This window comes from Danio rerio, chromosome 12 (genome assembly GCF_049306965.1).
Source record: "Danio rerio strain Tuebingen ecotype United States chromosome 12, GRCz12tu, whole genome shotgun sequence".
Classification (NCBI taxonomy): Eukaryota; Metazoa; Chordata; class Actinopteri; order Cypriniformes; family Danionidae; genus Danio; species Danio rerio.
In genome coordinates, this window is record NC_133187.1 from 19179179 (window position 1) to 19196217 (window position 17039).

The 17039-nt window shown below is 34.9% G+C and overlaps 2 protein-coding genes across 11 annotated transcripts in view; both read right to left on the reverse strand.

Annotated features, from left to right (window-relative positions):
- Positions 1 to 6115, reverse strand: part of usp42 (ubiquitin specific peptidase 42) — a 20341-nt gene extending 14226 nt beyond the window's left edge. For 2 of the 7 annotated variants that reach the window (XR_012387939.1, XM_068224746.2), the window contains exons 1-6: positions 5997 to 6115; positions 2660 to 2910; positions 2187 to 2268; positions 709 to 918; positions 507 to 617; positions 97 to 196 (exon numbers count right to left, since the gene is read on the reverse strand). Coding sequence is in view for 4 of the 7 variants with exons in the window: in XM_068224746.2 (XP_068080847.1) it covers positions 97 to 196; positions 507 to 617; positions 709 to 918; position 2187 (422 nt within the window). In the remaining 3 variants the exon portion in view is untranslated. Of the gene's footprint in view, positions 1 to 96; positions 197 to 506; positions 618 to 708; positions 919 to 2186; positions 2269 to 2659; positions 2911 to 5836 lie in introns of all 7 variants that reach the window. The other 5 variants (XR_012387937.1, XM_005169463.5, XR_012387938.1 and 2 more) reach the window with 3 other exon arrangements.
- Positions 5682 to 16822, reverse strand: eif2ak1 (eukaryotic translation initiation factor 2-alpha kinase 1). 4 transcript variants are annotated; one of them, NM_001077567.2, is given in 15 exon segments: positions 5682 to 6932; positions 7044 to 7277; positions 7431 to 7510; positions 8074 to 8203; positions 9429 to 9535; positions 10370 to 10481; positions 10592 to 10946; positions 11031 to 11094; positions 12713 to 12809; positions 12904 to 12984; positions 13075 to 13174; positions 15167 to 15204; positions 15315 to 15451; positions 15522 to 15689; positions 16451 to 16822. In NM_001077567.2, coding segments are annotated over 15 exon segments (2007 nt in total). In that variant the 5' UTR covers positions 16635 to 16822; the 3' UTR covers positions 5682 to 6812.
- Between the last annotated feature and the right edge of the window lie 217 nt (positions 16823 to 17039).

Here is a 17039-nt window from a genome sequence, read left to right on the forward strand (position 1 = left end):
TAACATAGTCATTGCATCGACAAATGTGGAAATGTTAAGTTTCATGCCTTACACTGCTTGTAAACTGGCAAACAAAACAGCATTATGTGAACTCACTTGTTTCCAGGAAGGCAGGACTTTTGCATAGCATCCACAGTGTACCTCAAGAACTCGTGGGCATCTTCTTGACTTCCAAATCTAAAATGCTTTCCAATCCCTGAGGAGAAGAACAAAATATCAGTGAACCATGTTATAAAAATAGCTGTCATCCCATGCCATTCCTTATCACTGTTCTTGTTTTTATATTAACTTCATGGTTTAACCTCAATATTTATTTGCTTAGCTCTCAACCCTTATTTTGGGGCTGTCTCCAAGAGCCATGAAAAAGCCATATTTGGAATTGTACCAGTTTGTGTGTGTGTCATTGGAACGTAATATGAATAATTAATAGTATGTCTTATTAAATAAGTTTACTTTTAATTATGTCAGCTCATTTTTAAACAATTGCAATATCTTAAAGTACTCACTTTTCAATTCATTAAGCACACTGATGGGCTTAATGACATTTCCAGAGTTGGCAAACACTTGGATGATGTGATTTTGCATGGTACACATCATACAAAACCCGGGTTCATGACCTGCATAAAAGGAAGCACCAAATACAATGTTAGAACAAACAAACAGCAAGAATCTTTAGCTAGAACAGCTAGCAAAATCTTGAACACTAACATGTTTTGGAATGCTCTCTGGTCAGCATGTAGTTGGCAAGGGGAGCAGTGTAGGTCAGACACTGCAGGGTAGAGTTCAGGAAACATGTGTTGCCCAGGTTATGGAGACCTGCTCCAATGCGGTGGCCTTGGTTCCACTTCAAGCAGAGCCGCTCTGGGGAAAACAGGACCTTTTGAGGGAGAGCAATGCCATCCCCACTGGTCATCCCCACTGCATGGTATAAAAAAGAAAAACAGGGATATATTACAAATCAGGAACACAACATAACCCATTGTTGTACTGATATTATGGAAGACTATTAATGACAGAAGGCGCTGCATAATACAAGAATAAAATTATAATTGCAATATGATTTTTAAAGGGACAGTACACCAAAAAACGAGTTTCTTTCTTTTGTTGAACACAAAAGAATACGTTTTGAAGAAAGCTGAAGTAAAGTAACTAGTAGTAAAAACAATTACCATTGAAGTCAATGGTTACTTTTCAGCTTTTTTCAAACTATTATTTTGTGTTTAACATTAGAATAAAATTCAAACAGGTTTGTGATAAGTGAGAGTAAATGATTAGTAAATTGATGAGTAAATTTAGATTTTTAGGTGAACTATCCCTTTAACAATTCGTCACCTTAGAATTATAAGGTTCTATCTGACATTTTTGTCAAAATTGAGTTATTGACATATTCTTATTAAATGACAACTTATTCAAATTATGGGATGTTTTTTTTATAAGTTGTTTACATTATAAGACTTTTTATTTTAACAAAAAAAATGTTACACACATGGTTTGCTATATATAAACTCCGAAGCTCTTTATCTCAAAATCATTCAAAACCCAGATAGAACCTTAGAATTCCAAGGTGATTAATTGTCAAATCATACGAGGGTAAATTAATTAACTCTTATAATGCAATCAAGGGTTTGGAAAATGGCTGTATGTGAATTTTTTTTCCGTTTGTTTTAAATAAAACCATGATGTATCTGATTAGCAACTCTGCATTAATGAGCGTAGATATACTTAACATGTTTACAATATAATGAATTATATTTAGCCGTCATTAAAGAGTTTTTAATCTTTAAAATGTAAACATCATGTGAAGAAAGGCAATGAAATTACTTAAATACATGCATACATTTAAAATAACATTTTGAAATATGGATTAAGAGGTTAGTTCACACAAAAATGAAAATTAATATATTGAATTACTAACCCTCAGGTCGTTCCCTCCAAAAAAAAATATCTTCATTTTTGTTCCAAATATGAACTCTCAGAGGTTTAGAATGACATGAGGGTATTTTTCATTTTGGGTAAACTATCCTTTTAATATGCCATTGCATGAAGATTGAGATTTACAACAATGAACTACACTGGAATGAACAAAATTTTCACTTTCAAGCAGTAATTATTGAACCTGCATATCAATCTCTAACAACACAAGTACAAAACATCATAAATATTAAAAATATATATATTTCACTAACTTTCAGTTTAGAATGAGAAGTGCGATCAGTGTTTCTTGCTGCAATGGTTTGTTAGGGGCGTACACTCATGTTCATCAAAATTCTGTTCCAACAGTGTTTGAGAAAAAGGGTATAATTTTATGAAGGTTTTAAAAATTCATAACAGCAGTGATCATTTTTCATGAGTGTAAACAAACAGTTATTGAAATCTATCCATCGGAGTTGTTCACTGCCAAATAAACATTAAATATTCAAAGTTACAGGTTTTAGATTCTTCAATGCATCTTCTTTTGTGTTCAACAGAACCCCCAAAATACTCAAGCAGGTTTTTAACAAGGTTGAGCAAATGATGGCAGATTTTTTCCTTTCAATCTCTTTAACAAAAATCACCCTCATCATTCAAAATTCAAGTCATTCTGTAAATCTTGATTTTTTTCCAATTTCCCCTCCACCAAAGATCACCCAACACAAAAAAAATAAATAAAAGTACTTGCCTTGCTCTCGTGGCCTTTCGACTTGGAGTGCTGTGTTATTACTACCATTCACAGTCGCTCCAATGGCCGGGGCCATACAGACCGTCTTGGCCCTTGAAAGCTCAGTGGCAGAAGGGCCAACACTCCAGCTCGAACTACTGCTCTCCATGTCTCTGGAGGAGAATGGTGTGATGGAGCTGGAGTGCTTGCACCGCACTGACTCCAGGTCAGGTTTCTCTGGAGGTTTGTCAACTATGGTCATTATTCATTTTCTGTGGAAAAACAAACATGCATGTTACCTCTAACCTCAATCCTTTTTGACAATACAGACAGATTAATTTGTAAAATAGTTTTAAAGGCAGTGATTCAAACACAACTAGTCTTTGTGTCAAATGTGACAAGTACGCAAGAGGAAAGCCAAACTCGTTATTAAATTAAATGAGTTCTTATAAATAAAAAATAAATAAAAACTTACTTTGCTCTTCTAAAGTGAGGATGCACAATACCATTTTTTAGAACCGATGCGATCTCGATACCAAAATTCTGAGTTTCGATCGTTACAGATCTGATCCCGATACTGTGCTATTTTTCTTTTTGTATTGTTTTTTCTAAGCACAATAGTTTCTATAGCTCTGGTGCTAAACTCAAATAATATTTCTTCTTTAGTTAAAATAACAGAGCTATAAGAGACGGTACAATCCAACTAAAAACATGATGCTTGCTGTAAACTAGGATACATTATTTGAGCATTCTTTATAACATAAATCTGTTGTGGTCCAGTTCTTTCCTTTTTTAATATTAAGATTTTTCTTTGAAATCTGCAATAGGCTAACACTATTGATCCCAATAGTTGCTAAAATAACGAGACTTTTAGCAAAGCCTGATATTTCCTGCAGGTCTGACGCAGACTTAACCAAACTGTCTGAGGCCAGTTTTACTTAATAATCCCTCGCCAAATCTCGCCATGAGTGAGACAGAGAGAGTTCAAAACAAGGTCTGCGTAAATTCTTCAGTGTCAAAACACAAATTGGTCTTTTAAATAAAATGTTGATATGAATAAAATTACAGTGAAATATTCACAGTAGCCTGTAATAGGCGAAATATTTTTTTCTGTTAACAACAATCCATATTGTGCCCATCGGTTTCACTTTGATTATTTAAAATCAACTACTTTGACCACAATGAGCCAGCACTGAAAGTATTCCCTTCAGAAGAATCAAAGACTTGAATTAAACCACTTGAATATTCATCTTTATTTCACATTAAACTGTAGAATGGCTTCAGAACATTTGGGACATAGTAGGCCTACATAACAACTTTCTAATGCCTTATAATAGGCTACCTTTATGGCTTAGTTGGCTTATAAACACAGAATATAGCACAAGAATGGATTTAGATCGGTACCAGCTGGCCGACATCCGATACAGCAAAAATATGCAGTATCGAACCAATATCCGATCCAAGTATCGGAATCCGTGCATCCCTAGAAGCGACAACCAAGTAATCTTTAAAATCATGTAAACTTTAGTCACTCTTCCTTTGAAAAAAAAAAAATTTAAAACAAAATGTGTAAACCGAAACTAAACTTTTATTTTAAACAGGTTTTTATGAGTTTTTTAGAATTTGCACATGGGGACTTAATTTCATTGTACAGCTTTCAGATTTAATGACATTATTGAAATAAATTCCTCAAAGCAAAATATTAGCATGCCAGAACAAGAAAAAAATAAATAAATAAAAAAATTTGGACACATAAAAACAAATCATTACTAATGTTTCAGAATAGGAACAGATGAAAAATGCAGCTATTTGTGACCCTGGACCACAAAACCAATCATAGGATTTGTCTATCATCTAAAAGAAAAAAAAATACATTTTGCGAAATTCATTTTTAATGTAGTCCAAACTCATTTCCTAGCAATGCATATTATTAAACAAAAATTAAGTTTTCATATAAATGCTTTCGGAAATGTATAAGATGTCTTCATTGAACATAATCTTCTAATTTGAGGCATAAAAGAAAAACTATTAATTTTGACCCAATATATTTTTAAAATACACCTAAGTTACACAACATAAGACTCGTTTTGTAGTTCAGGGACACATTTATATATTATACAACATGAAATTGTGATTTGTAATTATACCTGTATGCTCAGATAAGCTTTTATTTTCATTTTTAAAAACTGCACTTTCAGCAGGACACTGTACTTTCCCCCTAGGAATTCAGGTTCAAAGTCTATATTTCAGCCAACATACAATCTAGTATTTAATAATAAAAATAATAAAACATACTACCTATAACGTAATAAATAAAGGGAAATTACTACTAAAGAGTCAAAGGTGGTAATGTGTTAAATGCCTACGAGACATCGCGCCAAAGTGAAAGTGCAACAAACATGAGTGAACGTGAACTCCAAACACGGTAATGGAGCCTTTTTACGTAAAACAGCATCAAAAGTATCTACATTTTACTTTCTATGTAAACTGCCAAATAGGTTTTGATCAAATAAGCAAAAAATTTGTCGGAGTAGACACCGGTGTTGATCTTTTGAGCTGAACGTCAGCATGGGCCCGTGGCCTTGGCTAATTCATGATAGCTACGGTGTACAGTAAGCTCTCATAATCAACAGATTCCAAGTCAAAACCGCAACAAACAGCGTGTGCCTTGATAAGGTCGTCAGACTCTATGACACTCAAACCACAGTGGCTATTCTGTGTCTGATTTTGTGTAAGGAAATCATCCTGTAGTACACACACTCCCTCCGCACGTCCGCCAATGTTATCTGGCGTGCTCGGGTAAGGGCTTCGTGTGCGAGATAGGCCTCTGCCGCACGTTATTAAAACACAAAATACTTAAAGTAAATATATTCGTGTTATGTAATGTTTCTACAATACTTTACTGTTAAATTTGACTAGTAAGCCGCTCTTTTTGTTGGCGCGACAAGTTCTGAGTGATTTAAAGACCGCTGTGTTGTAGCTACAAACGCCATGGTAACGGCGAACGTAACAATACGGATGAAACGCGGCATGAAGATGGTCACGCACTTCTAGAAGCCCGTTTGTGTATCAAGATGGTGTTGATATAACCTACGTGTTGTGTCCCTTTACAGACATACACAGCACGACATTTCATTTGCTAAAATTCGATATTAAGCAAAACCAGGTAGAAAGGAGGGGCGCGTATTTAAAATTCACCGGTGCTGTGGCCGAGAAGGCAATGCCGCCGAAAGACTCGTTGCGAAACCCGGTGTTTTCAATTTCGTGCCACGCAATAAACGCAGCTGCTCAACGCGCGCTCCCGAGAACATCACATGCAGCGTTCACATAGCATATTTACATCAAATAATGCACGTACCTGTTGTTTTATGATTAATTTAAATGAGTTCATCCATTCTAAAATCCAAAGAGCGTCCGGCGGTGAACAATGACGTAGTTTCCCCACGGGTACATCCGGGTACTTTCGTAATGTCAGCCAACCCAGTGCTGTGGATGTGGCCTTAAATGAAGGGCCGCCGTCAAGGCAGTTGAATGTCTTTGTTGTTGTCAACTCGACGAGAGAAAGAAAAAAACTAAAAGCACTTTACAAATGACAAATAAAAGCTTTCTGTGGATAAATTAACAAAGACGAGTTTTTCGTACATATTTGAATTAATGCAGTCAGACGTAGATTTTAATATCTAATGGAATGGATGTGTTGGTGGATCGTACGGTAGGTTGTGGCAAATTATTATCCACCATCAAATTCTTCGTCAGATAAAGTTTTGTAAATAATAACGTTAGTGTGTTTGTAAATAAAAGTGTAACAATTGTGTGATGTTATTAAAGAATTAAGTACATTTTATAATTCAGTGACCTAATAAACTCAAAATGCTTTTGCAGTCTTATTTATGACACTGAAGTATTATTAATATTCATTATTATAACTAAACCCTCCAGTAAATGTACTAGACATTAATAAAACTACAGTAACTATTTAGTCAACTTTAAAGAGTCAGAGACTAATGCACCATTGTCACGGGATTTTACTTTACAGATCTTTCATTAAATTAAATGTGTCACTCATTTATATACATACAAGCAGAGCTGTGCTCCCACATACAGCCATTTCCAAACAACAGTTGACAATGTACAAATACTGAGCACTTGTGGCAGTACAAAAGAAATTCTATTACTACGTCTTTTCTGGACTGTGTATTGAATTCTGAGAGATCTGTAGCTCACTAATCCGTCTCCTGAGCTGTACAATTTCTTCTTCTTGTTCATCAATCTTGCGCTTTAAACTGTGGATCACCTACAATAAAGCACAATTCAATTTTGAATCCAGGTTACATTCAAATACTATTGATATTATACTTAAATAACTTAGGGATTTTATCTACTTTGTAAAACAAACAAAAAGTACCATGTCATTGGTGCTGAAGAGGTCACTCTGAAGTAACTGAGGTGCACTTGGTCGCATTGAGGGATCAGAGGAGGTCAGTAGTTTAATATACTTGGCCAAAATTGGCCAGTTTGTGGACAGTGTGTTAGGGATCTTGCCCTGTCGTAGTTCTCCAAGTGTGTGAACACGCTCCATCTCGGTCCCAAATGGCTGGAATAACTCAAAGGCAATCACTCCTATGCTGTACATATCTGACTGCACAAATAAAACATAACCACTGAGCATAAAGTTTGACTAACACATCTTTAGTATGTGGCCAAGATGAAACTGAAGCACATTACATTAAGCAATACTAATAACAGGATAGACATAGAATTATATCAGTTTGTAACTTTTCTGCCTACTTGCCTTTGAATCATAGCGAGAGCCCTCAAGTTGTTCTGGGGCAGCGTACACAAATGTTCCCACTCCACTGGTGTGAGTTGCATCTGAAAAGAGCAATCAGAAATTGAGTAATCTAAAGCTGCATTAATTTACTGCTGCCATCTACTGTTCCCTGCCATTAAATCAGCAGTAGTTCGCCAGAAAAGGAACATAAAAATCTATTTGAAAGTGTTTTATTAGTTTAGAATGGACCATTTTTACAAGCATTGATAATACATTTTTACAGATACTGTAAAACTCAAATCCTCATCGATCAATTGAATTTTTTATACCTTACAACTGCTGTTGTCTAGTACACTGGTTAAGGGAGTAACAGCAAATTTGACATATTGCTCTCATTTGGCCAACCGACTCATTCTTTCAATATTTGTACCTTTTCCTATAAATTCTGAGAAATTCTACTTTAGATTTTCTTTCCCATGCTATTAGGGAAAATGAAAATATGTTGTAGTTTTCAATTACTATAGAAGTTTGCTGAACTTTGACAACATGCACTTATTTTAAACAATTCTATATTATTATTATATCTTTTTACATTGAAAATGGTCTTTTTGTAATAATTTAATTAATTCATCATTCTCTTGTAAATACGCAATAAGTCTGTCACCTGGGTTTACACCTGCTTGGGAACTGGAAGGCAACTTCTCATGTTCGTCCATTATAATGTTTTGGCAAGCCAATCCAAAATCCCCTATCTTCACATGGCACTCATTTCCAAGAAGGAAAATATTTCTTGGCTGTAAATAAAGGAAAAAAAGATACATAATTTAACTGAAACAAACAAATACCACAAATCACTGTCGTGAATTTGAGCAACCTTAAAATAGAATCATGTAGAGATTCTTCTAGCACTAAAAGCTTTTTATTTATTGTAAAAATGGTGCTTAATGTGTAGCTGTTATAAATATTGTTGTGGCCATTTAGGAAATTAACTTTTATTTATTTATTTTTTTATTGTAGTTATGTTTGAATATTACTTATGTGTTTTAATCAGTTCAATTTGTGAATTATGAAAGATGGCCAAGTCAAAACAGCATGGTAAATCGGTCAGCAGATCTCTTGAAGAAAGGGAGTGGTTAAGACACTTTTGACCACATTTGTGTTTGCAGAATCCTTTCTTTAAAAAAAAAAACTTCATTTGATACAAGTTATATCCTAATTTTACTATATTTTTTGTCAGTTAGTTATCTACTAAAATAAACAAGGAGTAGACATGAATGTTTTAAATTTTACTCCATTAAATATTGGGCCTCTATCCTGTAAATAGAGCTAAATAAGGTCCATGTACAAAATTATATATATATATATATATATATATATATATATATATATATATATATATATATATATATATATATATATATATATATATATATATGTATGTATGTGTGTGTGTGTGTGTGTGTGTAAATTATGGTAAATTATGTCTTATCTGTTTGTAAAGACCATGTAACATGCTGTTATGCCATTTAATTTTAGATCCAAGTCTTAAAACAGTTATTATACATTATCAAATAAAACTTGCTTCCATGTCCAAAACAACAAATATAATAATAATAAAAATTATTACTATTAAATCACTGATAAATAAATAGTAATACAATATTCACATTAAATCACTGATAAAAAGGAGAGATTTATTTAGGAATTCCACAGGTAACCACCTTTTCTAGACTTTACTTTGTTTGTGAATAAATGCAAGGTTTGTTATAGTAAAAGCACAAGAAAGGTTGCTTTTAATTTATGTTACAGTAGGTTATAATTAGCTTTTTTTAAAGCAACCCCCGAAACAAACAAACAAACAGAAAAAAAAAACTCTTCTTAGAAAATTGTTGTCCCACACCCACCCAATATCTGTAAGCAAAACGAATGCTTCTACAGTATTTAAGACAAAAAAAGCATTTGTATGCCAATAAGTGCACATTACCAAGTTAACTAAACCAACAACACAAGTACACATACCTTTAGGTCTCTGTGCATAATACCACAGGAATGAATGTACTCCACTCCTTCAAGTATTTTCTTTAAAATCTTTAATGCCTGTTCACAGTCAACTGAATCACAGGGATCTGCGAATGAAACACATTGGTTAAAAAGGCTTAAATAATTATAGAGGTGCAATTATGTACTCTGATTATATATATATAAAACATCTAGCTTTTCTTGTTTTTTAGTTCAAGCATGTGTCAGCCAAGACATGTCAGGAAAAGGGTGTATAGAAGTAACTTCAGTACAATATACTTTATAGCAGGGCTGCCCAAACCTTATCTTTAATAAGGGCAAAAAAACCAAACTTGATTGAAGACTGTGGGCCAAAGTTGCATATACCAAACTGTATTAAATTAAATTTGCTATGAGTAATTTCCTAATTTATTTGCTAATTTTTTAAAAAATAACTAGAAAACATTGTTTTGAAACATTTATTTATTATACAGTATCATTTTAACATTTTCTAATGAACTTATTATAGTAAAAACATAATTTGAAACACAATGGAGATCAATGCTGCACACTAGTCGATCTGCTCCTTTTCTTTGCCTTGATTTGCTTGCCAATGTCTTGTGCATCGTCCTCTATCTGTCAAGTGACAGTATTTACATTTTACAAATCTGATTCATCTGCAAAATTTAATTTTAGTTGGCTTTTTGTAGCTTCTCAATAAAAACAAAGATATAAAAGGTTATGTTTAATTGGATATGACGATCTCTGTCAAAGGCATTCACTTCAATCAACTCCCCATCATTCTCCCATTCATTTCAGATAGGATGGCGGGCCAAACCAACTTTAGCCCATGGATCCTACTTTGGGCACCTCAGCTTTACAGGTTATATAAATCACATAATAAGTGCACTAAAAAGAGTACCTACAAAATAGCCTTCATTAATACAGAGCAACTAATTCACCTCCTGAAATCAAGAGTCCCTCCGTGGTCCTTGAATTCCTCTCTTGTATCCAGTCCTTCAAAGATCGTTCACACAGCTGCATTTGTATGTAAAGCATTAAGTGGAACTGAACCTACAGACCATAATGAGAGAAAGTAATTAAAAACATAAAAGATTGTGAAATAATGACTTCACATGTAAATTAAATCAATTGCTTCATTGAGTGCTTAATGAAGCGTATACCTTGTTCTCCTGCTTTTCAGACCATTCGGGTGTGTCCATGTCAATGTAAGAGTGTTTGTTCAATTCCAGTCTGTTCTGACTGAGGTCATCCTCTGAGAGTGTTGAACTGTCCCAATTAGCAGCAGGGCATTTGTTTAACGTAGAGCGGGGTTTTCCCAGAAACACACATGGAACAAAATTCTGTGGCTTGCGGACATTTTTAGTGCAAACAGACTGTGCCATGTCCACTTTTGAAGTTGAGGGTTTTACCGAGATGCTCTCTAGTGCAACCCGATTTTCTTTCACTTCTGCCTGTTCAGAATGTTCAAAAACAATGAAAGATCCATTGCTGCTGTTGGTGTGTTCTGGAGTGCACCTGAAAGGAAGACGCTATTTTAAAATGCTGTAATGTGTCATGTAAATGTGTTAAAATTAATTATTAACCAAAAAAACATCTTACCCATCTGGTTCTGAAGGTCTATCTAATGCTGGAAATGTTTGCGAAACAAGAGAGTTGGAATCTACTGGGTAAAAAAATTCTATGTAAGTTTATACCATTTTAGTGCAGTTCCAAAAATACTGGATTAACAAAGAGTGACTCAGATAGCTATTACCCACTGACTTCACTTTAAGCCTAGTCCCAGGCAAAAAAAAAAAAAAAATTAGGTCTGAGCTGTTTCAACTGAAACAAACTGGCACTGATTGATCTTTTAAAGCAATAGTCACCCATTTACTTTGATTTGAGTAGTTCAAACCTTTATTATTTATTTCTTCTTTATTATTTCTAACACAAAAAAAGTTATTTTGAGGAATGCTGGGTGCTGGAAACCATCGACTTCCATAGCGGGAAAAAAATAGTATGGAAGTCAATGGCTCCCAGCAAACAGGACTTTTCAAAATATTTTCTTTTGCTGTTAACAGAAGAAACACACTCAACTAGGTTTTGTACAAGTGAACGTTGAGTATATGATATCAGAATTTTCATTTTGCAGGCTACTATCCCTTTAAAATATCTCAATGCCTTTTTGGGCTTAAAATAGAGACCAATAATGATTTCTTCTAAGCCACATTTTTAAGAAGGTGCTGTAAGTACCTCTTCTAAATCATAAAAGTGGCTCTTTTAAATAATAAATAAATACCATAATAATTTTTCAAACATTTAGTAACGTGAAGAGAACAGTTTTCTAAAAAAAAAAAAAACAATTCTATAGTTTTTCATTTGAAAATGTTTGTTTAATGCCCGAATGTCTGTCTTTGTTTTGGTCTGTGTGACTCTGCCCACTGACAGTTTACCTAGTAATATTTTAGCCCCCTGGGTTGCCTTGGCAAAAAAAACACAGCTCATTTTTTTTTAGCCATGAAGCATCAAAGGAGACAGTAGCTCAGTGGTTAACACCATCACCTCACAGTAAAAAGGTCGCTGGTTCGAGTCCCAGCTGGGATAGTTGGCATTTCTGTGTGGAGTTTGCATGTTCTCCCTGTGTACACTCTGGTTTCATCCGGGTGCTCCAGTGTTCCCCACAGTACAAAGACATAGGCTATAGGAAAATTGAATGACCTAAATTGGCCCTAGTGTATGGGTGTGTGCTTGTATGCAAATGGATGTTTTGAGTTGAGTTGCAGCTGGAAGGGCATGCGCTGCGTAAAACATATGCTGGATAAGTTGGCGGTTCATTCTGCTGTGGCGACCCCCAATGAATAAAGAGACTAAGCCGAAGGAAAATTGATGAATAAATGAAGCTGTATCAATATATGATGATTCTGCTGAAAATGTGTCCCCCAGAGCAAAGATGCAGCCCGAAATAAGTTGCGGACTCGGATGATGGTAGATTTTAATTTGCAAACAATGCAAACGTAAACATTAGCTGAGCAGCTTGTAGTAAGGCTCAATCACTAAGCACACACGCTCCTGTTATCAATATGGCAACCAACATGAGCTTCAAGTAGGAGAGTTGCAAATATCTTATTTTTAATTTGGCCTGCAATACCTAGTTAAACCACTGCCATTCTTACATACTGCACTTTTAAATGTTCTAATTAGACTATGCCCTAATCCTGTTTTTCTGAGCCCAGTTTGTGCAATCAGGCCAATGTTACCAGACCTATTATTATTGAATACCATGTCAATATGAAGCAACATACCTGTCACAGCAGGCTGAACGTGTTCCATCCATGCAGTGTGATATCCAACAATATTGGGATGCTGAAGGCTGGAGAGCACTTTAACCTCTCTAAGAACCTGTGTTAACATAAAAGAGATAACAATGATCCAATAATGATAACACAATAGGACAGTGGGAGGTAAAGTATAACTTTGTAAATAATAACTTTACCTTCATACAGTCATCTCGTGTTACTTTCTTGATTAGAATTTTTTTCACTGCATATTCCTGACCATCAAGCTTGTTTGTGACCTAAAAGAGTGTGACCGCTTTTAGTAAGAACCTTTTTAAGATCACAAGGTTACTATATTTGGAGTACAATATTATCAAAAAACATCTTACCCTAAACACTTTGCCATAGGATCCTTTACCCAGTGTTGCTATTTCTTCAAATTCACTAAGGTACCGGGATGTCTGTGCTTGGAAAAGACCATCTTTGGTTCTAGAATAGATAAGCATATCTCAATTTTAGTTTTATTGTTGTGTTTTATTGTTCTGCTCAAAGGTTTAAGCTAAATACCAACACATTTATTCAGCAAGGGGGAATTGAATAGTTTCAGTTTCAAATAACCGATGATACGCAATGCTTCTTGAGCACCAAATTAGCATGATAATTTCGGTAAGTCCTAAAGATGATATTATAGACTGAATAATTCAGCTTTTTCATCATGAGAATAAATAAAAAAAATACTTTGAATTAAAATACATTTCCCATCTTCCCATTTCCTCCAGGTGCTCCGTTTTCCCCATAGTCCAAAAACGATATAGGTGAATTGGGTCTGCTAAGTTGGCCATGGTGTATAAGTGTGAATGTAAGAGTGTATGGGCATTTCCCAGTGTTGGGTTGCGGCTGGAAAGGCTTCTGTTGCGTAAAACATAAGCTGGATAAGTTGGTGGTTCACTCCACGGAGGCAACCCCTGATTAATAAAGGGACTAAGCCGAAAATAAAATAAATGAATTAATGAATACCGGAGAGAAAAAAATAAAGAAAGCAACCACATAACTTGAAATAATGAATTAAAAAAAATGAAAGGACGCCTTTGGTGATCTCCTGACATCGAATAAGATTATATCAGGGGTGCAGTCGAAAAATTAGTTTGTTGATCAAAGCCTATCTAGATTTTGTCTTAATTAAGACATGTTGTTTTTCCAGCCATACCAGCCAGTGCGAAGTATTTTTTATGATTAGGAGGAGTGCCTGGAGGGCCATAGCCCTGTACAGTTTAGTTTCAACCACGCTTTAACACACTCATTTGAAGGTTTCAAACAAACCAAAAGGACCCAATTAGCGTGATCAAGCGTGTTTAGTTAGGTTTAAAGCTAAACTGCGCAGAGCTTTACACTTGTGAATAAAAGTTTCCCCTAATATCCAAATCCTAGGGTCATAACTGTTATGGATACCTATAATTTTTAACAATATATAAAAAAAAAAAAAAAAAAAAAAACGAATACAGGAAAACTTCAAAGCATATGTAGTAAATTGTCTGATGTCTTGCATCTTTGATATTTTGAAGATATAAATATTTAACATGTGAAGGGTTTAGGAGAATACATCTGATGCAGTATATTAAAGGGCTAGTTTACCCAAAAATGAAAATATTTGCTCGCCATTTACTCGCCCTCAAGTGGTTCCTAACCTTTATGATTTCATTTTTTTTTGTTAGAAACAGAATATTTATTTATAAATATTTATTTACTTATTTATTTATTTGTTTGTTGAAAGAAAAAAAACTGCTGCATTTGTGCGTGTATGCGGTCCTTTACTATGGAATCAGATTAGTCTCAAAAGAAATTCACGCAAAAGACACGATGTACACATGCGTAGCCAAATTCACGTGCATAAAATCAAATATTATTGAGTCTAATCTGTCTCCATACTTTACTGACAGTGTGTGGATCTTAACTAATATATGCATACTCCACATCTCTTAATTCCATTTCTGTTTAGTTCAGTTATGACTTAGGTCAGGTTAACGTAATAAAAAAAAAAAAATAATAAAAATTCTCAGTTTTAAGCTCATGTAGGCCTACAGTTTAAAATTCAAGTTTAACCGAATAAACAGTTAGTAAACACAAGTACATCTTATTGAACAACATTTAATTTCATCACCAATTATCATAGTAGAACAGTTTCTGATGCATTTTGGAAACAGGAGATAAGCCCCTGGTCTAATGCGCCACCTGGCTTCAGAAACCCGTTCTCAAATACTTACTTTTAGTCATTATTTGGGTAAGACAAACATTCTAAATGCCTTTGGCAGAATTCAAATGAGCCATTTTAATCTAGATTAATTCCAAGATTACAGTGAGATTAATCTAGATTAAAAAATAATCTATGCCCACCAATAATTTTTAATAAATTAAATCTCGCCTTGGTGAGAGATTTCTTTTAAGGACCCTTGCAAACTATCCAAAATATGTAAATAATTTTACCTTTTGCTTTGGCCTTCTGTACTCAAGTACTTATGTTCCTTCAGAAAACAAAAGACAATAAGAACAAAATGTGAACCAGCTTTCTTTATGAAACCATCAGCTGTACAGAATCAAAAAAGAAATAAATGATGAATCATGTTGGATTTACCTGGGGGAAAAGGGATGAGCTTGTGGCGTGCAGGAGCTCTGTGAATGCCCTGTTATGCTGTAATCGGACCGTGCTGAACTCATCACTGATCGCCAGTGGGGACAGGAGGTTCATAGCCGCTAACCGCTGGCCTATCACTGAAAGAAGCAGAGGCATTTTAAAAAACACTATTTAGTACCAATAATAAGTAAACACCAGCTGACTTACCTTTAAACAGCATGCGTGACCGTGTGGGATCACTCTCATAAACAAAGCACAAGTGTTCAAGTAGAGATCCAAGCAGAAGTTGGTTGGGAATGGCAGATGCAAATTCCTGAATCGATGGATACTGTTTTCCGGCCAGCAACACCTCACAGTTAGTGTCTGAATCCGAGGCTACATTTATATTACAAAAAAAGGGAAAATAGTTCATTGTTTGTCTGTTTAAAGGGATAATTCATCCCAAAATTTAAATTCTGTCATCATTTACTCACCTATTACTTGTTTCGAACTTCTGTTAAACACAAAAGAAGATATTTTTAAGAATGTTGACAACCTAAAACCATTGACCTCCATAGTATCTGATATTTCTACTACAGAAGTCAACGGTTACAGGTTTGCAGTTTTTTTCTTTAAGATATCTTCTTTAGTGTTAAACAGAAGAATTAAACTCATAAAGCCTTGTCTACCGCTTGAATTGAAAATGTCTTACCTTCAGCAATAGCTTTGGCAATTAAAGCCATAATATCATTTTCTTTTGAATCCATTTAAACACCAAACATATACTGTACTAATTCAACAGCTGAGTAAACAAAAAAACACCAGTACTATTGGGGCATCTTGTGTGTCCAGCAGGGGTGGGTAAGGGGTAAGTAACTTATCAGCTTGAAACATTTTCAAGTTGGCCCCCACACCCCTAAGAAGTCCCACAAATGCTATATAAAGTAGGAGGGACGTCTTAAAACTACATTATTGCAGTTTAGTCATTTGGAAATATTACTTTGACAGCTTTTGCACCAGATAAATACGGACTCAAACTACTCTCACACAATTAACACCGACAGACGCATTTGTTTTAGTGTTTAGCTACAATTTCAACAGTGCAATGTCAAATAAAAGGGGGCTGTGCTAAACATTATCAGTTGCAGTAGACTCACTGTCAAATTGGACGTCGTCCTCCGTATCTGTCAGGCTGAACATTTTCCCTCTAATGTTAGATTCTCTCTCTTGGGTGGAAAGGCCCCGTTGTAAATGAAGGCTACGGCTGTTAACATTGGAAACTACACTGCTAACGTTACTCGAACTTTCGACTACCATGAGGGTCTCTTTTCTGTGAAACATGGCGTTCTGCTACAAGACACTTAGGTGCAGCCCATCTGTTAATTCCATTCAATAAAACCGACAATCAAACCCTCAGTTCTGTTAAGTTGACCACACTGAGCTAGTTCTAAAAGTAGCCGAATATAATATTCACTGTAAACCGACAGTGACCTGCCATGTTTTGTATGGTTTCGGAGCACAGAAGTAAGGGATTGTCTCAAAATTTCTCTTTTGTTTATGGTGCGAAAAAAGACGTAAAACACGAAAAACGTTTATCCAATAACATATGTTTATACACTTTTTTGTTTCTTAACCGTTGTCTCTATGCACATTAAAATCTGGAAGAAAATATAATTCATAGTGTTTTAGGACATTGTCAATTTCGGCTTGCATCAGTTTTAAACTTTTTATACAGTCCCCTACTCA